The sequence below is a fragment of the Pan troglodytes genome, chromosome 11, assembly GCF_028858775.2.
Source record: "Pan troglodytes isolate AG18354 chromosome 11, NHGRI_mPanTro3-v2.0_pri, whole genome shotgun sequence".
Taxonomy (NCBI): Eukaryota; Metazoa; Chordata; class Mammalia; order Primates; family Hominidae; genus Pan; species Pan troglodytes.
Window position 1 is genome coordinate 98,011,877 of NC_072409.2, and position 22,206 is coordinate 98,034,082.

At 40.6% G+C, this 22,206-nt stretch overlaps 1 protein-coding gene across 3 annotated transcripts in view; it reads right to left on the reverse strand.

Moving 5' to 3' along the window:
- The window catches only part of ADAMTSL1 (ADAMTS like 1), a 1,017,570-nt gene extending 1,010,243 nt beyond the window's left edge, over positions 1-7,327 (reverse strand). Inside the window, exon 1 of one of the 3 annotated variants that reach the window (XM_016960664.3) lies at positions 7,010-7,327. In XM_016960664.3, the coding sequence (XP_016816153.2) occupies positions 7,010-7,105 (96 nt within the window). In that variant the 5' untranslated portion in view covers positions 7,106-7,327. The remainder of the gene's footprint in view (positions 1-7,009) is intronic. The other 2 variants (XM_016960663.4, XM_063788712.1) reach the window with 2 other exon arrangements.
- Between the last annotated feature and the right edge of the window lie 14,879 nt (positions 7,328-22,206).

Below are 22,206 nucleotides of genomic sequence, written 5' to 3' on the forward strand. Positions count from 1 at the left end.
TATCCATTTCTTCTAGATTTTCCAGTTTATTTGCGTAGAGGTGTTTGCAGTATTCTCTGATGGTAGTTTGTATTTCTGTGGGATCGGTGGTGATATCCCCATTATCATTTTTTATTGCGTCTATTTGATTCTTCTCTCTTTTCTTCTTTATTAGTCTTGCTAGCGGTCTATCAATTTTGTTCATCCATTCAAAAAACCAGCTCCTGGATTCATCAGTTTTTTGAAGGGTTTTTTGTGTGTCTATTTCCTTCAGTTCTGCTCTGATTTTAGTTATTTCTTGCCTTCTGCTAGCTTTTGAATATGTTTGCTCTTGCTTTTCTAGTTCTTTTAATTGTGATGTTAGGGTGTCAATTTTGGATCTTTCCTGCTTTCTCTTGTGGGCATTTAGTGCTATAAATTTCCCTCTACACACTACTTTGAATGTGTCCCAGAGATTCTGGTATGTTGTGTCTCATGAGTGAACTCCCATTCACAATTGCTTCAAGGAGAATAAAATACCTAGGAATCCAGCTTACAAGGGATGTGAAGGACCTCTTCAAGGAGAACTACAAACCACTGTTCAATGAAATAAAAGAGGATACAAACAAATGGAAGAACATTCCATGCTCATGGGTAGGAAGAATCAATATCATGAAAATGGCCATATTGCCCAAGGTAATTTATGGATTCAATGCCATCCCCATCAAGCTACCAATGACTTTCTTCACAGAATTGAAAAAAACTACTTTAAAGTTCATATGGAACCGAGAAAGAGCCCACATTGCCAAGTCAATCCTAAGCCAAAAGAACAAAGCTGGAGGTATCACGCTACCTGACTTCAAACTATACTACATGGCTACAGTAACCAAAACAGCATGGTACTGGTACCAAAACAGAGATATAGATCAATGAAACAGACCAGAACAGAACAGAGCCCTCAGAAATAATGCCACATATCTACAACTATCTGAACTTTGACAAACCTGAGAAAAACAAGCAATGGGGAAAGGATTCCCTATTTAATAAATGGTGCTGGGAAAACTGGCTAGCCATATGTAGAAAGCTGACACTGGATCCCTTCCTTACACCTTATACGAAAATCAATTCAAGATGATTAAAGACTTAAACGTTAGACCTAAAACCATAAAAACCCTAGAAGAAAACCTAGGCTTTACCATTCAGGACATAGGCATGGGCAAGGACTTCATGTCTAGAACACCAAAAGCAATGGTAACAAAAGCCAAAATTGACAAATGGGATCTAATTAAACTAAAGAGCTTCTGCACAGCAAAAGAAACTACCATTAGAGTGAACAGGCAACCTACAGAATGGGAGAAAATTTTTGCAAGCTACTCATCTGACAAAGGGCTAATATCCAGAATCTACAACGAACTCAAACAAATTTACAAGAAAAAAACAAACAACCCCATCAAAAAGTGGGCGAAGGACATGAACAGACACTTCTCAAAAGAAGACATTTATGCACCCAAAAAACACATGAAAAAATGCTCACCATCACTGGCCATCAGAGAAATGCAAAGCAAAACTGCAATGAGATACCATCTCACACCAGTTAGAATGGCAATCAGTTAAAAGTCAGGAAACAACAGGTGCTGGAGAGGATGTGGAGAAATAGGAACACTTTTACACTGTTTGTGGGACTGTAAACTAGTTCAACCCTTGTGGAAGTCAGTGTGGCAATTCCTCAGGGATCTAGAACTAGAAATATCATTTGACCCAGCCATCCCATTACTGGGTATATACCCAAAGGACTATAAATCATGCTGCTATAAAGACACATGCACACATATGTTTACTGCGGCACTATTCACAACAGCAAAGACTTGGAACCAACCCAAATGTCCAACAATGATAGACTGGATTAAGAAAATGTGGCACATATACACCATGGAATACTATGCAGCCATAAAAAATTATGAGTTCATGTCCTTTGTAGGGACATGGATGAGATTGGAAATCATCATTCTCAGTAAACTATCACAAGAACAAAAAACCAAACACCGCATATTCTCACTCATAGGTGGGAATTGAACAATGAGAACACATGGACAGAGGAAGGGGAACAGCACACTCTAGGGACTGTTGTGGGGTGGGGGGAGGGGGAAGGGATAGCATTAGGAGATATACCTAATGCTAAATAACGAGTTAATGGGTGCAGCACACCAGCATGACACATGTATACATATGTAACTAACCTGCACATTGTGCACATGTACCCTAAAACTTAAATTATAATAGTAATAAAATAAAATAAAAAAAGAATTTTAGTTGGAAATCAGGTGCCCATAAAGGCGCAATTCTTTCCAGCCAATGAGGAAGTATTTATTTAATTACTGAATTCCTAACAAGGATACCATTTAGAATAACATTGTAAATGGAAATATTAAATCTTTCTGTCTGAATGAACTACCACATATATATCACCAAAAGGACATGAACCGCCAGCAAGTGACATTTTTAAGCAACAGTAATGGATTTGCGCTGATCTAGTAACACATCCTCTTGACCAGCCTTCTTCGTTTTACAGTGGATTGCTATAGTCAGGTTGTAGAAATCGTTAAGTAATTGATAATATCTACTAGTTACCGTGAGTTGATTAAGCATTTCCTTTTCTGGGAGCAATTAAGGTAATAGGATCATGCTGGGTTCAGCTTATGAAATGAAATTAATGAGGAAAATAATCAGTTTCATAAGAATCTAAGGAATGAGTTGCCTTTAAGTTGCAAGGAAAGAAAAGAATCCTGTAAGAAGGGTAATTCAGTCAGAACAGAAAGGGAAATAACCCCTGAAAGCAGAAATTCAGTGAGAAGAAAGAAATCTTTGGATTTCCAAATAATTTTTATTGGCATTAAAATTGTTCTTTGGACAATTTGGAGAATATAGCTCAAACATCATTCCATTTGGGTAGCAAAAGCTCTTGACTGCACAGTCTCCTTTCACTATAGCTACAATATCTACACGGGAGGTCTGTTTGTTATACCTTCATGTATTGAGTGTTTTGATTCAAAAACAGCTTGAAGAATATATAAATTCCAAATAATTTTCAAATCATCTGGCACTGGCTATCGATCATAGAATGATTTCTTCTTGATTTGATATTAAGTATCCTCAAATTTCTGATCTGTTTAATTTGATGGTTAAATAAAATGCCTACATGATTAAAACCAAGTGAAGACTTTAAACAGCTGCTCTGACAAACACCTGACCAAGTTAACTCTCAAAGGCATTTTGCATTTACCGGGATACTGAACCAATCTACCACTTTAAACTCTTTTCTGTTCTTTCTCAGACAAGTTTCATCAGGCTCCTCACATGTGGACAGCAGCTCTGAATGGTGGTAAGAGAAAGACCCATTTGGAATTAAACAATAAGCCACTTGCAACACACACACAAGACCCAAATCTGCTGTCATCATCCTTATCCAGAAGAAATGGTTGAGAAGTGGCACAGGAAAGAACATGTGTGTAATGTTAGGAAAAATCAGTTTGTCATGAATGCCAAGAAAGCACCTAATGACTTGAAGTGAGTTTGAACAGGCAGTGGGAAAGCATAAAAAAAAAATACTGCAAGTCTAAGAAACTACAAGCTCCTTTTTAGCATCTTTGCTGGATCCAAATATGAGCAGGTATTGTAGCAAATTATCAATGATAAGGTAGAATTTCTACCTTGTGGATATTTAAAAATAAGACGAAAGATGTCTTAATTTGGTTCAGATGTCAACCTGCCTGGTGTTGTTAAAGCTGGCAGTACCTGTGAAAAAAGGGGCCAACACCCTCACTTAACAGATGAGGAAGTGGAAGGTAAGGGCCTCGACCAAAATGATACCACGCTTAGGGACAGCGCCGGGACTGGAAGCTACATGTCAAGACTCCCAAGTCCCTGTCTCAGGCCTTCTTTACTGTTCTTCGAGTTTACTTCTGGGGCCATGATTCTTTTTTTTTTTTTTCTTTTAATTATATTTTAAGTTTTAGGGTAAATGTGCACAATGTGCAGGTTAGTTACATATGTATACATGTGCCATGCTGGTGCGCTGCACCCACTAACTCCTCATCTAGCATTAGGTATATCTCCTAATGCTATCCCTCCCCCGTGCCCCCACCCCACAACAGGCCCCAGAGTGTGATGTTCCCCTTCCTGTGTCCATCTGTTCTCACTGTTCAATTCCCACCTATGAGTGAGAATATGCGGTGTTTGGTTTTTTGTTCTTGTGATAGTTTACTGAGAATGATGATTTCCAATCTCATCCATGTCCCTACAAAGGACATGAACTCATCAATTTTTATGGCTACATAGTATTCCATGGTGTATATGTGCCACATTTTCTTAATCCAGTCTATCATTGTTGGACATTTGGGTTGGTTCCAAGTCTTTGCTATTGTGAATAATGCTGCAATAAACATACGTGTGCATGTGTCTGGATCCCTTCCTTACACCTTATACGAAAATCAATTCAAGATGATTAAAGACTTAAACGTTAGACCTAAAACCATAAAAACCCTAGAAGAAAACCTAGGCTTTACCATTCAGGACATAGGCCTGGGCAAGGACTTCATGTATAAAACACCAAAAGCAATGGCAACAAAAGCCAAAATTGACAAATGGGATCTCATTAAACTAAAGAGCTTCTGCACAGCAAAAGAAACTACCATCAGAGTGAACAGGCAACCTACAGAATGGGAGAAAATTCTTGCAAGCTACTCATCTGACAAAGGGCTAATACCCAGAATCTACAATGAACTCAAACAAATTTACAAGAAAAAAACAAACAACCCCATCAAAAAGTGGGCAAAGGATATGAACAGACACTTCTCAAAAGAAGACATTTATGCAGCCAAAAAACACATGAAAAAATGCTCACCATCACTGGCCATCAGAGAAATGCAAATCAAAACCACAATGAGATACCATCTCACACCAGTTAGAATGGCAATCATTAAAAAGTCAGGAAACAACAGGTGCTGGAGAGGATGTGGAGAAATAGGAACACTTTTACACTGTTGGTGGGACTGTAAACTAGTTCAACCATTGTGGAAGTCAGTGTGGGGAGTCCTCAGGGATCTAGAACTAGAAATACCATTTGACCCAGCCATCCCATTACTGGGTATATACCCAATGGACTATAAATCATGCTGCTATAAAGACACATGGGGCCATGATTCTATAAAACAAGTCACATTGGCCGGGAGCAGTGGCTCACGCCTGTAATCCCAGACCTTTGGAAGGCCGAGGCGAGTGGATCACCTGAGATCAGGAGTTTGAGACTAGCCTGGCCAGCAAGGTGAAAACCCGTCTCTACTAAAAATACAAAAAATTAGCCGGGCGTCGTGGCAGATGCCTGTAATCCCAGCTACTTGGGAGGCTGAGGCAGGAGAATCGCTTGAACCCAGGAGGCAGAGGTTGCAGTGAGCCAAGGTCGCACCACTGCACTCCAGCCTGGGCAACGAGAGTGAAACTCCGTTTCAAAAAAAAAAAGTCACATTAAGGCAGGTCGTTTTTGCACATTGGGTTTTAACCCAGCTGCAGAACAGAATTACCCGAGAGCTTTAGAATTTCTGATGTCCCAGCCTCCCCTCTCCCTCCAGGATTCTGATGTAATCCAGCTGGGGTGTGGCCCTAACGCAGGAAATTTCTAGAGCTCCCCTAGGTAATTCTACTGTGCAGCCATGGCTGGGAAGCCCTGACAAGGAACGAAGCATGGTGGGAATACAACTTGCTGATAATTAATACAAGCTTTTCCAACTGTTTGTCATATTCCAATCTAAGCAGGTGTTCCCTGCTGAAAATTTCTACTACTGATGAGAGTAATCCCTGCTGCTCCGGGCCCTTCTGAGACAACATTCTCGGTCCTCTCTCAGCCTCTAGAAGTGCACCACCGCAATCAAAATTTTAAAATAGAGATCAGAAAACAAGTTGCAAAACGTTAAGAAAAAGCGAGGGAAGGAAATCCCCCTATTTGGACAAGTCTCCATAAGCAAAACAGAGGAAAGGGAGGCTATCTGGCGGTAATTCCGGCCAAGAGTATTTGGGTATTTTCCCAGAATTACCCAAGTAATCCTGTGAAAGGCAAATCTATGGAGGCTAAATTATGTACAAACTGCCCAAATCGTGGGTTTTAATCAAAAGTTACCTGAGTCTGGAAAGTGTGAAAACGAAGAAACCGCAGGTATTCTGAGTTTGACTCGACCCTGGACCCCTCCCCTCTTCCCTAAGCAGCTTTCTCCAAGTCTTGTGATAATAAACCACTACCAGGCAAACTGAATTAATCAGACACCCTCTCCCAGGGCCCTTCCGCGCCGCCTCAGGGCCTGAATTTCCCACCCTGGAGAACTCCCCAGTTCCTTATACACCCCGTGTGGCCCTGGAGAAGACCCTGGGAGGATTCGGAGGGGGTATGGTCAGGGCCAATCCTCGGGCACCCACCCACCAGAGCCACCTCTAGACCGCGGAGGCACCAGGGAGCCCACCTGGTCCGGCGTCCGCACACTTTACAACGCTGCGCCCCCGACACTCGGCTGCGGGCGGCCCTAGGGTGACAGTGTCAGAAGTTCACTAGGTCCGCAGAAGGGCGGAAGTGTGGAGGAGTGTCCCAGCACCCGAGTCTCCCCGGCGCCGCCCAAGCCTCAGCCTGGAACGAGAGAGGGGGCTCCGCGAAGGACTGTCGGAAAGGGTCGGGGGTAGAGGACTGTTGGGGATGACAGCTCCCCAGCTCAGGCGCCGCCTTCTCGCCCCGGCTCTGCCTGGCTGGAAGCAGGACCCAGGTAAGGGCGAAAAGCCAGGACAGGGTCCCAGGAGGCTGGGTCAAGCCTAAACGCAGAGATCGACCCGATCGACCCCAGGGTACGCCTTAGCCCCAACCCCGCGCCACTTGTCCCCAGCCTGGGCGGCAGCGCAGCCCCAGGATGGACCTTCGCGGAAGAGAGCACCTCCCACGCTGTAGCGCTTTTCGCTGTAGCACAGGCTTTAGAAGCAGAGTCCCCGGGAGGGACGCAAGACGCACAGGCTACCCTACCTGTCCGGCGATACAGAGCAGGCACCAGGTGCCACCGAGGAGGCGGGCCAGGAACCCGGGGCACTGGGGCGCCTCCAGTCGTGCCATGGTCCCCATGGCGGGGACCAAGGGGAGTCCCGGGCGAGACCCCTCCCTCGAAGAGGTGGCCGCCTCCTGCGCTGACTGCGGTGGCTCCGCGGCGGCGGCCGGCAGGCGGGCTCGGGCGTGCGCCCCACGAGACAGAGCTGCGCTGGGGCAGGCGGCGCGGCTTTGGAGCTTCAGTGCGGCCGCGGAGCGGGTCTGCTTTGAATGGGAGCGCGTGCGCTGGGGGTGGGGGCGTTATTTGTGAATGTGCTGCTTGTCTTGGCTCGAGATGGTTCGCGCTCCCCCCACCCCCAACACCCCTCCAGCTCCTGCTCCTCCCCTCCCGTGTCAGCCCAGCGGAGGCGGGGAGCGCAGACATCCAGCCGCCCCGGCAGCGACAGCGGTGTGCGCTTCGGGAAACCCGAGCGGGGCTGCGCGCTGGCTTCTATTTATTTATTCTTTTTTAAAGGGAGGATCGCTCACTGCCCACCTTGCTCGCGCTTGGAACGCCACCCTGCCGGCCCTTGGAGAAGGAAATCTCTCCCTGGACGCTGGCGCTTTCCCAGGAACCAGTCCTAGGAGCCATTCCCTGAGCGCTTTCCCTGGAGCTCTGAGCTCCGAGTGCTGTTGCTGACCTGGGAGCCACGCAAGACGCTCCAGGGGCTGGGGACGATTTTGTGCTTGTTGGGAGGGGGGAATGATGAAGAAACTTACAACCTCACGTAATGGGACAAAACTGAAATCGTTATGACATGTTTGTCCGTGGGGACTTGTCCCCTGGGCGCTCATGGAGCTTTTCCCATGGAGTTGATTTGTTTTGCAACATGCGCCCGGGAGTGACGGGGACCCACGACAGCTGGGTAGGCACGCCGTGAACCAGAAGCCAGCGTCGGGCACAGGGAGCCCACGAAGTGGGTTCAGTGAGGTTGACTTCGCTGATTGTCTTCCTGTACTAATGGGTTGCTGGGGGCAAGCTAGGGCGCCCCCTTCTCTGGTTTGGACCACGCTCTCAGTACACAGGAGGCTTTCAGGCTGTCTCTTTAACAGAAGATACACACTGAGCTCAGTTGCAGGTTTTGTGGGGTTTTTTGGTTTTTGTTTTGTTTTGTTTTGTTTTTTGCCACTGGGACTCAGGCTCATTTCTTTCTGAAAATTTGGCGCTATAGATCCAGTCTCCCAAAGCATCTTTGTAAGAAAGCAAATCTCCCACCCTCCTTCCAACTGTCTTCCAGGCCACTCCACCCCTCTCCTGCCTTGGCAGTAAAGTTAAAAGAGGCGGAGAACTGGCCCCACTTCAGTAAACTCCGTAGGATAAGGGGATTCAGCGCTGTGCTCATGAAATAACTTTTGTGAAGTTCCCACGTGCGCGCACTGGGATGAGCCCAGCATAAAATTAAGAGGCCACCATACTCCCTAGCAACCATTCATTCAATCCACATATTCCTAAATGCCTACTCCTTGCCAGACGCTGTGGTTGAACGTTGTAGCCCATCAGCGACTGAGACAGATGCGGATCCTGCTCTTTTTAATTGGGCAAACAGAGCAGACACAAACTGTCTGCTAACAGAATGAGAGGCAAAGTCAGGGCAGAAGTGCCTATAGGAAATGAATGTCATATGTGTGCCAGTATCAGCACTTGTGTCTAGAATAGGAGTTGTGTAGTTGTTAATGGTAAAGGAGGCTGCTTTTCAGAATTCATCTGTTTACTCATTATGTGTATTGAGTTCCCAAAGTGTGAAAGAAAAAAATCAGAAATGGGAAAAATACATCTACCTTTGAGCCTAGATTCCCAGAAAGTTAAAGCTCAAAGATCAAAATATTTGGAGATTCTTTTCTAAAGGAGTTTTAGGCCAAGTTTTCAGCTTGAATTGATATAAAGGAAAAGGTGAGACATTTAAAAAATGAATAAATAAACCAAACACACACACACACACAAAATAAGAACAAAGACTACAGAGGCTGGAGACAGGGAAATATTTCTATGGAGGGTCGCAGATGGCTTGTCTTGCTAGGATGATTGAGCCACAATATTAAACAGAAAAAGGCAAGGCTGGGCTTGGCAGGCAGGTGGTCCTAACCTGTTGGGGTTGGGGGTACCTACAGCACCAGGAGGGAAGAAAGAAGGGAAATGATGTGCCAGGCAGCAGTGCTAAGCAACATTAACTGAATTAAATTTTCAAACAACCCCCAAGATAGGTGCAGATTATCCTAACTTGACACATCAGAGTACTGAAGCTCAATGGCTATATTACTAGGATTGGAAGTAGGCTCTGGAGGGGAGCACAGCAACAGAATTTCAGGATTGGAATGGAGCTCTAACCCAGCCACATACTTCAAACCATGAAGAATTTGACCACCTAGTCCAATAGCCACACTTGGATTTTTAAATTCATGAACAAACTAAGGCCCACGAAAATTAAGTTATGTGTCCAATGTCTCACACGTAAGAGGCAGATGAATTCATTCCTACAACTTGATTAGAAAAGCATGAACTTCTGTTCCTTTAATAGTGAGGTAACAGAAGAAAATAGGAATTTAAAGTTAATTAATAAGGCAATTAGTCAAGTGTAGGATTAAAAAGGGGTAGAAGGTCCAAAAGGAGGGAGACCAGCTAGGAAGATGCGGCCATAAACTCGCCATGAGATGATGAAGCTTTCATTCCTGGAGATGCACTCTGGTGAGTGGAGAACAAAGTGGGTGCTGGGAAAGCTGGACAGGAGAAGCAAGGCATTGATTGGTCTCATATAATGTGAGAAGGTGGCATCTCATTAGAGCATCTCCATGCCAAGGGTTCAACTCCAGATCTTTGCATCCAACATCAGACTTGAATGTTAGCAGAGCCTGAGTTTGTTGGTTTGTTCATTGTCTGCTTAAAAAGCCATAGGTTTTTAGATGACTTTTGATCAATATACATGATTGATAGTTTAACGAATGAATGACAAGGACAAAAATATTCCCTTTATCCACTAAAATCAACTTTCGTTGATACTGCAAAAATTGTAGGGAGGATGCTTTCAAACAGATGTCTTTACTTAACAGCTTAATAACCACATTGTCATAGAAGGGCTAAGAAATGCCACATTGCTCAGGCCCTGGAATCTACATGGAGTGTCAGAAGATACCAGCCACCACTGATGGCTCTTCACCAGTTCCAATCTTGCCAGGGCCTCTGCTCTGTACTACAAGCCCTTTCATTTGAGATTTGCAGCAGGAGAGAGTTTTGGCCATCACAAGCCCATCCTCTGAAAGGATAGTTCCGTTGGAACACACGAATGCATGATGCTGAGGCTGGCTCTCTCTTCCACTTAATCTCAGTGGTACTTCTGACTGTTCCCCATGTCCTAATGCTTTCTTCAGCTCTCACTCTTCTTCCTATCCTCTTTTTATCCAGCATACTTTTCTTTCCAGAGCTCATCATTTCAATAACACTCTTTTCATAACCCTACACTCTCCTGCCCTTTGGTCTTCACTCTTCAACTCAAAATGATCTCAGTTACCTGCTTTCTCAGTGCCCACCCTCCAGGAACAAGCACTGCAGGGGAAAGCCACAGAATAGGACAGGTAAGTATCAGAACACCACCTTCACCAGCTTCAGATGGACTTACAACACTGCCCCTCAGTCTTCCTATATTTCTCCGTCTATTCACTCTCATACCATCCTACTCCCTACAATGACTATTTCAAACATTCCCCAGTTTCTCCAAACCTCCAACTCCTCCTTCACACTGCTCCTTTTCAACAGACATGCAGAGCTCCAACTTTTCAGAGAAAATCAAATTAGTTGAATGGGAGCAATTTCTACTTCTACCCTTTTGCACCAAATCTACTTCTATCCATACCATACTTCCCTTCTGTCTTCTCTCTAAGGCTAGTCCATCTCCAATGTTCTGGGTCTGATCTTCTCTTGCTTTCAACTAGTAAAGAAATGTATTCATTTTTCCATCTCTGTACTGTGTATTCAATAACTCCCTGTAAACTGTATCCTACCTTTTAATATTCAAACATGCCCAAGCCTCTCCCATGTATAAATAAGGACATGAACTCTCCTTCAATGAACCCATATCTTCTTCCCATCATAACTACATTTCTTAAAGGTTTTGTTTATATTCCCTATTGCTTTCCTCTGTGTCTATTTAATCCTCAATCCATTCCAGTCAGAATTCGGCCACCATCACTCTATGAAAATTGAAGCTACTCTAGTCACCAATAACCTCCATGCTGTAACATCCAATGGACATTGGTCAGTCCTCTCTTTGTCCTCACAAAACCTCATGACATGGTTGATTGTTCCTTCTTGAAACATTCTACTTTCTTGGCTGTCCATCTGACACTGGCATGCTACTTCTAGGAACACATTTTTGAAGACGGTGTCCCTTTCCCTCTGGATCTCCTTCAATGATTAACTCATTACTGAGCCTCTCCCATATATGGGTTGGATTTCTTGTTTACATGCATGGATATATCTGTATTCTTTTCCTTCAAAGAAATGATTTTAATTTGTGATTACTCTTTTATTAACTGAAGTAACCAAAATGTGTCCTTTCTTCTCCCACTAGGTTGTAAATTCTACAAGAGCAATTCATCATTGTGGGGCCAATGCCTACTGCATCCAAATGCCTAGCACATGTTTGACAAAATTGAAATTTGTTGAATTAATAAATGGGTGAATTAGTACTTCACACCTTTCAATGGGCTGGAAACTTAACCATTAGGCAAGACACAAATAGCAAGCACCTAGAAGATAAGCATGACAGACTATTAACCTTTATCCCAGTACCTATGGTAGTCCTCCAACATGGGGGATATTCCAAAAAATGATTGACCGACTAAATGAATGGACAGAATCCACTAATAGAGTGAGAGACTGACTAATCATGTAAACTCCTAGGCAAACCCCCGATGTAAAAAATCCATCAGCCTATGTAGAGTTCTTGAATTTCAAGGTTGTAGCAACAACTCTTCCTTCTTTTAAGAAATGAAGTTTGGTTTAGAGTCAATTATATTACCCATCATAATCTCAAAGTATCTCCAATAAGAAAACAACAATAATGAAAATAATACAGAAAGTCCACCACAATACAAATTATTTTTTCATAAATACATAGCAGCAGGGGAAGGGAGGAGATGCTCATTCTGTTACCCAGAGTTCAGATTTATCTAAATTGTTCTAATGAGTATATTGTGTTTATTATAAAATGTTCAGCAAGAATGGAATTTTCTGATAGTTGACTCAAATCCTGCTTCATTCCCCTCTTGATCTTTCACTGGATATGCCCTCTTGTCAGCCTTTCTTTGCCTCAGCAGACAAGGAAAACACAGAGCAAAGCTGTTCAGTCAAGCAAAATGTTCATTTTTGACAAGTTGAATGTCACACACTTTGTTCAAAGAAAATATACATACCTGAATTATACAGTTAAAAGTCTCCTCCTTGAGTGAAGCCATTTCAATAATAAACCAGTCCACAGAGACATGTGGCTTCAACTATTACAAACTGTTAAATTATGTGCATAATAAAAAAAGATAGGAAACATAAAGTAGTATGTTTATATCTCGCAGAAATGACTCAAAACCATATTTCAAGAAAGTAAACTCTGGAAACCAGCAGTTTCACTTATTCCTTGCCCCAATGTAATGTCTATTCTAATTCTTTTAGATGAACCTACAGGGTTTTCTTTAGCTACTGTATTTCTAGATTCTTAAATTATAAGCATAAAGGTTAGCTGATACTAGATAAACATAGTTGTATGAATTAACATCCAGATCAAAATATTTTAAATTGCCTCTGCTTCCTTATAAGGGGAAAACACAGTGTCTCAGGAGGGTTGTAACTTATCAGCAGGCTTATCTTTCCATCCTATAACACTGAGTCCCAGAGGACGGTTTGCGCTCACAGTGATCCCCTGGCATCAGTCTGACTGGATTCACGATAGTGTGTTCGTCATGTGCATACTTAATCTCTTGATGTTGGCTTGCGGGAGTCTCAAATATAAAATGTGACAGCATTTGTTTTTCTTACCACAGAAAAAATGACATCACAAACTGTTAAGAGGTTAAACCATATATTATGGCTTCATTTCAGAGTCACTGTTTGCGTCATATGACAGCCCAACAGGGACAGAATCTAACACACTTCACATTCCTGAATCTAATAACATATATAAGCTCGTCTGGGTGAGGCCCATTGGGTGTGGTTTTATCACACAGAAAATCTTATATAATAATAACCTTTTAAAAAAATTGTCATTCTTTCTCCATGTGTTGATGTATTTGTTCAAATAATACAGCAAAGGACAACAGAGATTAGAAAGGAATCAAAAAATTACATTTAAAAACAGACTTATGAATTATGTTTCTTTTCTCTGGAGACCTCAGAAACTGTTTACCTGAATGGGCAACAAGTTTTCCATACTTCAACTAGTCTGTCAACAAAAATATTCAGTTTCCATTTTATGTTAGCCATTATGAAAACATGTAAAAGAAGTATATGATCCTTGTTTTTTTTCAAAATACACACAATTAAGTTTCACAAAATACATTTATGAAAGAAATTTATATCTCCAAAATGTTTGTTCTCTATTGTTATATATGCCCTTTGAGAGCAGAGTATTCTGTTCCGGCCATTTTTTCTCAGTACCTACCACACTGTGGGCACTCAATAAATGTTTGATGAACTGCACTGAACATTTATTCTAATGCAAACCACATTGATGAGTACTGTGAGGAATAAACACTGATTCTGTATTTATGCCCAGCTTCCTGAAGCCAGAGTCAGAATATTTCAATGATCAGAACCTTTACTTCTATAAAGTGCTGATATGCAGTTTCTAAAACATAATCTAAAATATGATAGAGAAAGTAGTAGTGGTTTAATAGGTAGGTGTTAGCCAGCTAATTCAACTTATTTTATAGGGTATATATATATACATATATGTGCATGCCATTCTGAAATCAAAATATTCTGTGTGTTTTGTTTTGTTATTACATCATCCAGTACAATAGCAGTTCATGTTCTCTCTGCTCTCAGGCATACCTAGAAAACTGGTGGATAAAGTATAGTTGTGTACTCATTCTAAACTTACATCTGAAGTTCCTTGACTGTGTTTCAAGGTCTCCAAAAATAAGTCCTGGAAGCTGGATGCCCATGTCTTATAAAATCACAGTAGCAAACACAACAAGGGTAAATTACTGTCGTCTGTTTTCTATGCAGTGAGCGTTATCTCGGCTCACTGCAACCACCACCTCCCAGGATCAAGCGATTCTCCTGCCTCAGCCTCCCGAGTAGCCAGGACTACAGGTGCCTGCCACCACGCCCAGCTAATTTTTGTATTTTTAGTAGAAACAGGGTTTCACCATGTTGGCCAGGATGGTCTCGATCTGCTGACCTCGTGATCCACCCGCCTCGGCCTCCCAAAGTGCTGGGATTAAAGGCATGAGCCACTGCGCCCGGCCCAACTTTTATTTTTTATTTGAAATCAGTGTTCAAACAAAAGGAAAGCGGGCCTGTTTTGAACTATCATCCTCAGTTTCTGTATAAGCAGCTACATAGGTGGTAACATTTATTATATCTCTGTTTGGTTCATTCTGAAAGAAGTATCAGTTTGTATATGCAGACACAATCCCCTTCAGCTTTGCTGGAAAATCAGAACTTCAACACTGAGTCTCCAGATAGCACTGGAAATTCATTCAATGAGAATAAATACATGAAAGCACAGGATTTTGTTTACTCTGTTTGCTTCTCATGAACAACATAGTAAAATAACCCCTCAGAGAATTAAAACAAATTGTGATATAGAATACATATATATGTATATATATATATATATTTTTTTTGAGACAGAGTCTTGCTCTGTCACCCAAGCTGGAGTGCCGTGGCACAATCTCAGCTCACTGCAATGTCCGTCTCCCAGGTTCAAGTGATTCTCATGCCTCAGCCTCCCTAGTAGCTGGGATTACAGGCGTGCACCACCATGCCCAGCTAATTTTTGTATTTTTAGTAGAGATGTGTTTTCACTACATTGGCCAAGCTGGTCTCAAAGTCCTGATCTCAAGTCATCTGTCCACCTTGGCCTCCCAAAGTGCTGGGATTACAGACGTGAGCCACCGAGCCTGGCCATAGAATATAATTTGAAAGCAGCTGTTACTTTCAATCCCAAGTTAATGACTGATAACTTTTAGTTTTTCTCCTAACTGGATGCACCAGAGAACTACTGACCAAAAAAAAAAAAAAAACCATTGACAAGAAAATGAAATTCAGCCAGAAAAAAATGAGCAAGATTTTTGGCAACAATAAAATGACCACCTTTTAGAAGATATTGTTGATCTTCGCTGATAAGATTAAATGAACCAAACTGTGAAAAGCACTTTGTTATTTGTGAAGCAATGTTAAAAACATTTCATTCATTATTCAGTAGTACACTACCATGTTGCAGAAGACATTATGGCAGCTTAGAAAGACATGCTTTAAGACAGACATGAAAATCTAATTAAAAGTTGATGAGAACACTAACATTCTGAGGGAGTAGAGGTCAGTGTGAGATTATTGGGATATTTCAGGTTCTTCTTTAATTTTTAATATCATTTGAATGTTGTTTCTTGCAGCACAAATTAACTTTGTAACTGAATAAAGCAATGAAGATATTTCCTTTTAGAAAAAAAATGGATGAGAAAGAAAAACAATAATATGGCCTTAAAATGGCCATATTGAAGCCAGAGATGAAGTTAGTACAAATGCACATCCAATAAAAAACTACAGCTACAGATATGGCACTCAGCTTTCAAAGAGTCATGAAACCTGATAAATTACAGTGCCAAACTAGGTGGGGGGAGATCAGACTGTAGTTGCATGCATGAAGCACTATAGCCTTGACGAAAATCGGGAAAGTTTCACAGTTGTTTTTTTTTTTAATCTGGCCTCATATAGATTTTATCATGTATGCCCTTAGGTTTATTAGCATGGAGTTATATAGCAAAAAATGATACAGTAAATAATTGATAAAGGAAACTATAATTTGGCATTTATTATATCTCTAGGCATTCTTGTATCTAGAAAACTATAATTTCCTTCATCAATTATTATATCCACCTCTTGTAGCAATATTTCATGAAAATGTACTTTTCTCTTTAAATTGCACATTTAAGTTTTTCAAAAAGAAGACAAGACATAAAAGGAAACAGAAGAGGAAATTCAGAATTGAAGGTGAGGCAAGGTATAGCACATACACCACTACATTACAGTGTGTGATGGGTGCTATAACAGGGGCAGCCTATTTGTATATAGGGCACGCAAATTGTTACCTTGATCAAGGGCCACATAATGAGGGAAGAGAAGAGCATCTTCTCAGCCTTCATCTGGGATTTCCACTGGGTTCAGCCTCAGGGATGTGGTGTTGAGATCCCACAGCTGGCTTGAATCAGGTTCAAGAGGCATATTTGTTAGGCATGGGTAATAGTAACGGCTGTTAATAGATAAATCCCCAAATCTTGATAGCATAACATAATAGCTGTTTTACATAAATAGGTGAACTTTAGCCAACAGCATGGCAGTTGGAAATGTGTGAAAAATCCTTTCAGAAAGTCAACAGAACATCAAAAAACTGAATATTTCTATAAAGAGTTATCTGGAGTTAAAAGACAGACATTGTCATACATTATCAACAGCCTAAGGGAGATTCTTGAGGAAGCCTTATTTGACCTCCTCTCCCCAACAAGACTAGGTTAGGCATCTTCCCAAGTGCCTCCACTCAACTTGTACTTCTCCTCTTAGGCTGTCGCTGTTATAGTGACCATCACATGATGTAACGTAACAGTATAATTTCTCGTACTAGGCTGTAAGCCCCATGACAGCAAGAATTACCTCTTCTCACCCTTGTCTTCCCAGTACTCAGACAGTGCCTGGCACATAATAGGTACTTATTCATATTCGTTGAAAGAAGAGAGGAATGGAAGAAGGAAAGGAGAAATTGAGAGAGGGGAGAAGCACAAGAATTCAAAAAGATGTTAAACCTTAGAAGATAAAGACTAGCTATAATCTTTTAGTTGTATAAGAAAGTGAATTAATTCGAAAGTAAGCCACGGAAATGTGATAAATGCCAATTCTAAATGCCATTATGCTAGAGGGGGAAAAACAGGAAAAAAATAATGTCAATTTCATTTTTGCTTTTATGCTTTTCACATTATGTGCCACTATGTGAAAATAAACTATAGAGAAGGAACATATTAGAATTCACCTGCTATTCACTATAATACGTAAAAACTTTACTTTGGGAATAAACGTTGTTTGTGCCTGTTTCCATCCCCTTCCACAAGGGTAAAAAAGAAATTTGTGAGCAAACATACAGGGCAAACAGAGCCTCCCTGAAACCCTTGTGCCTGAGATACTGTTACTTAGAGTACATAAATGTATTTATCGAGCTACATGTGCAAATTATGGTGTTGGCTGTGCAAACAAGGCCATATTACTTAAGTCATTGATGGAACCAAATTTGGAGTCTTTTCAAAGTCTAAAACAGTCTTATCAGAAATTATAAAGCTCTTTACTAACATTCATCTTAAGTGAATTCTAGGCTTAAGAAAATAAAGTGTGAGGCTTATAGGGATACTTTATCAAAGAGTAAAAGTTGTAAATTATTTCAGGAATTTTCTCATTTATGCAACATTTGCCCCTTCCTAAATATTTCCAAATACATTTTATTTTGAGTCAATTTTCCTTTTGAACTTAGTCCTTAAGATCTCAAACAAAATCAATACATAAACTGAGCAGTATCTCCAAAGAAATGCTTATTAATTATAACGCATGCCATATTAACATCACATAGATTCAAAACTCCAGCCTTTATGACCTTATAAGGGAAATATTTACATATGTTTAAAATACATACACCTAGGAAGAAGTTTTACTAAGCATGGAATGATATGTTTCATAGAACTATATGAGCTTGAGATACTCTGGCCAATTTGGCAACTATATATTTACATCTTTCTAATGATTTTATATAATCCACTATATCTCTCAAGTTTCATTACAGGTAACATTCCTTGCTGTTGTCCTCCTAAATTTATAACAAGCTCACATTCCCAATTATTTTCCTGTCTCCTTTTTCCATTGAGGAAATCCTCGATTAAGTCACATTTCAATAAACTGAATTTTCTCTTATGAGTCTCTCTATGTTTGAAACCAACACTCACACTCAAAGAGGAGCTCTAATTTGAGTTCAACAGTAAACTTGATTATCCAGTTCATGGACTGATAATCAATGATGTTTTCTTCTCTTCCTTGTTCTAGTGAAGAATCCTTTCTGTCAGTGTGTTGAGATTTGGGGGAATTTTTGAGTCAATGACAAAGTGAAAAGTTCTCAATTATTAGAAGATTTACATTACCCAATTCCCTCATAATCAAGAATAATGGAAAGTTCACAGTGGAAAGTCTGCAGACGTATTTCAGGTGTAATTAAATTAAATTCTTAGTGCTTGTCAGTGTGTGGTCCTTTGACCATCGGCATCAGAATCACCAGGGATGCTTGTTAAAAGTGCCTATTCCCAGCTCCTGTCTAATATCTATAAATCCCAATCTTTGTGTGTTTTTGAACAACATCTAAGAACCTCCCTTCTCTGCTTTAATGTTTTGAAAATAAAACGAATAAAAAGTGAATAAAATGGATTATGTGATCAATATAGATCACAGATTTTTCTAAACCTCCCAAAATATTTCAATCTAATATGAATGTACCCAAAAGAGAATAGAAGGGTTCACTGTTTTGGATTCCGCTGAATGACAGGAAGGTTTAGGTCTTCCCTAACGTCATTTGCATTCCCCTGAGCTATCAGAAAGGAATCTGAAATGGACTTTCCAAGAAGAGGGTGTGGAATCTGAAATCTTTTTTCTTTCCAAGATCAGGGTGGCTGCCCAGAGGAAATCCCTCACTTCAGGGGATTACATTCCAGTTTCTAAATGTTTGGAAAACATGAGTTGATAAGCAAGATGGAGAGTTACAGAGAAAATGAAGACGATCTGAACCATGAAGAATTCAGCTCGTTGATTTGGACCCAGTGCCTGGCTTGAAAGGCAAATGTTTTATTACTTGGCAGGATTCCCATTACATGTCACTGTTTATAGCTTGCATTTTCTAGTCCTTTCAAACATCAATTCTGTAAGGCCTCAAATTCCTTTCTCTCATTCATGGACTAAAGACAGACTTTTCATGTACTGGGAAAGTTCCCTCCCTGTACTTAGGAATGAATGAAAAATGCCAGGATCATTAAAATTTCTTTATATGAATTTATTGTTGGTTCCTACTGATTGTAAGATGGAAATGTTTAAAATACCTAAAAGTATCATAATACCAGTCCAGATGATATTTTTTTCCATTTTTGTTATGCCTATAAAATAAAAATTGTAAACATTGATAGTGTCAATGGGCAGGCAGATAGATGAGTAAGTCATGTACAAGATGGAAGGAAAGTGGAACTATGGCAAAATGGAGAATCAATGTCCAGTCTGAAGGAAGTTTTTAAAACTGCACTGGCCAAACCAAATGGTGGTCTTTTAATACTGCTGGCATGGATCCCTGAAAAAGATTTCCCAAACTTTACTCTAAAATACCTACAATGATTCAGAAGAAAAAACACAAAAATCAACTATGGTGAAATCAGCACTATTAGTCAAGTTATTGCCAGAATTTGAAAAGAATTTCTACCAAATGTTAAGACTGATGGAGCTACATGGAAAAAGCCTCATGCTATGCCTGCCTAGAAGTCCATAAGAGAACTATTTGTCTGTTTTCACTGTCAGTCCCTGGGGTAACCTCTAAAGCCTACTCCAATCACAAAACTGAGGAATTATCCTTGCTCCAAGTGATTGTTATTTTCTGTGCAAGGAAAAATAGAACAGTCTGATTCCCTTTAACTACCTATCTACCATCCAAAGACTACAACTTTCAGGAAGAGGCTGAGCAGTAAGTGGGAAAGGGCGTTGTAAAAGGCTCTACCACTTGTAAACATTTATTTACATGTGCGAGTACAATTTAGAAAGTTCTTAGACACCTCTAGGTCTTTAACCACTTTGTTAACTAAAGCTTTGATGATTTGAACTGAGTGTGTTTCTAGTCAATACAAATTTTTTTAAAAATCTTAAAAAGATTGCCATTTCTATATCTAAATAAAATCTCAGATGTTTGTAAAGGTATAGGTGTAACACTGACATTAATTAAAAATAAAGAATTCTTTTATAATGTCCATTCAACTAGAACTAAACCCACCTTCATGAGAAAAAAAAAAAACCATGTTTTCTATCCATGTATACAACAGAAGAAGCCAGAAATTCAGTCCGAGTGGAGACATACAATATAAGTCACACAGCTATGACATTCTAAAAGGAAGAAAAATCATAATTATTAAGTAATTCCATCAGGATTAACATTAACAGTAATCTGGGCAGGAGTTTTTAATACCCAAATAGTTGGCTCTCTGAAGTTTTCAAACGAGAGAGAGCTTTGTATTATAGGCAGATTTACAGCCATCTCGTAGGCATTAGGACCAAAATTCCTGCTAAAATATTTATGTGTTATTTTATCAGATCAGATTTTTAATTCACAGCATACTTCCGTACTTGACTGGAGTTCAAAAAAGTCTCTTTTTAGTAAACAGTAAATATTTTTATATTCAAAAGTTTACAAAATTTTTACATTCTGTTTCTTTTCTTTCGAGGGAGTCGAACTTGATTTGCTTGATTAAACCACTCTAAATTAGAATAAACATTTCTTTCATAAATTAAGTGATATTTACATTACTTAAAAAGTCTCCAGTTGGCAGCCGGGTGTGGTGGCTCATGCCTGTAATCCCAGCACTTTGGGAGGCCAAGGCGGGTGGATCATGAGGTCAGGAGATCAAGACCATCCTGACTAATGCGGTGAAATCCTGTCTCTACTAAAAATAAAAAAATTAGCAGAGCGTGGTGGCGGGCACCTGTAGTCCCAGGTACACGAGAGACTAAGGCAGGAGAATGGCATGAACTCGGGAGGCAGAGCTTGCAGTGAGCCGAGATCATGCCACTGCACTCCAGCCTGGGCAACAGAGCGAGACTCTGTCTCAAAAAAAAAAAAAAGGCTCCAGTTGGCAAGGAGGTGACCTGTTAAGGAAAATGAAATAAGTGCATTATGTGAGCTGATATGATGGTTTTGAAAGTTTGGAAACCTAAGATATCAGATGGAAAAGGGCACACCACATTGCACTGCCTTTCTTCATAATCAATATGCCATATTCTATAGTGCAAGGAAGTTAACTCATTATTGGCCTGGTAGAGTAAGTGTTTTTATTTTTATTTATTTTTATTTTTTGAGACACAGTCTCACTCTCATTGCTCAGGCTGAAGTGCAATGGAACAGTCATGGCTCACTGCAGCCTTGACTTCGTGGGCTCAAGTGATCCTCCCACTTCAGCCTGCCTCCTGAGTATCTGGGACTACAGGTCTGCACCACCACACCCTGCTAATTTTTTATATTTTTGGTAAATATGGGGTTTGCCATGTTGTCCAGGCTGGGGTCAAGCGATCTGCCTGCCTCGGCCTCCCAAAGTGCTAGGATTACAGGAGTGAGCCACTGCACCCAGCCAGCCTGAGTCAGTGTTTCTAAAGATAATCTTCATTGTGGGAAAAAGGAAAGGAGGTGAATATGTCTCTACTTATAAACTGATATTGTAAACCTGGAAGTTTGGCCTTAAAAAATGATACATCTTGGATCACTTAAGCTCTTTTTATACTGGGAAATCTTTGCAATGTACCAAACTTCATTGTAATGGCATCTATTTTTTGTGCTGAAATTTTGAACTTGTGATCTATCTAGATATCTAAATCATGAGATGAGCTCTAAACAACTACATTTCCATGACACGTATATTTTGGATATTGTCTAGCTCTCTTTGCTATTGATTAGTAAGGCTGTTAGTATTTGACCAAGTACCTGGTCTCATCACAGCCCCATTTTCATGTCTATCTTGATCAGGGCTAGAATTTACATTTCGGCTTTGGGATTACTGAAATCGCCTCTTCCTTGCCAAAAATACAAAACAAAACAAAACAAAAAGAAGACATCATAAGAACAACACTGTGTCTTGGAGTTCAACCCACAGAACTGTACAACAGC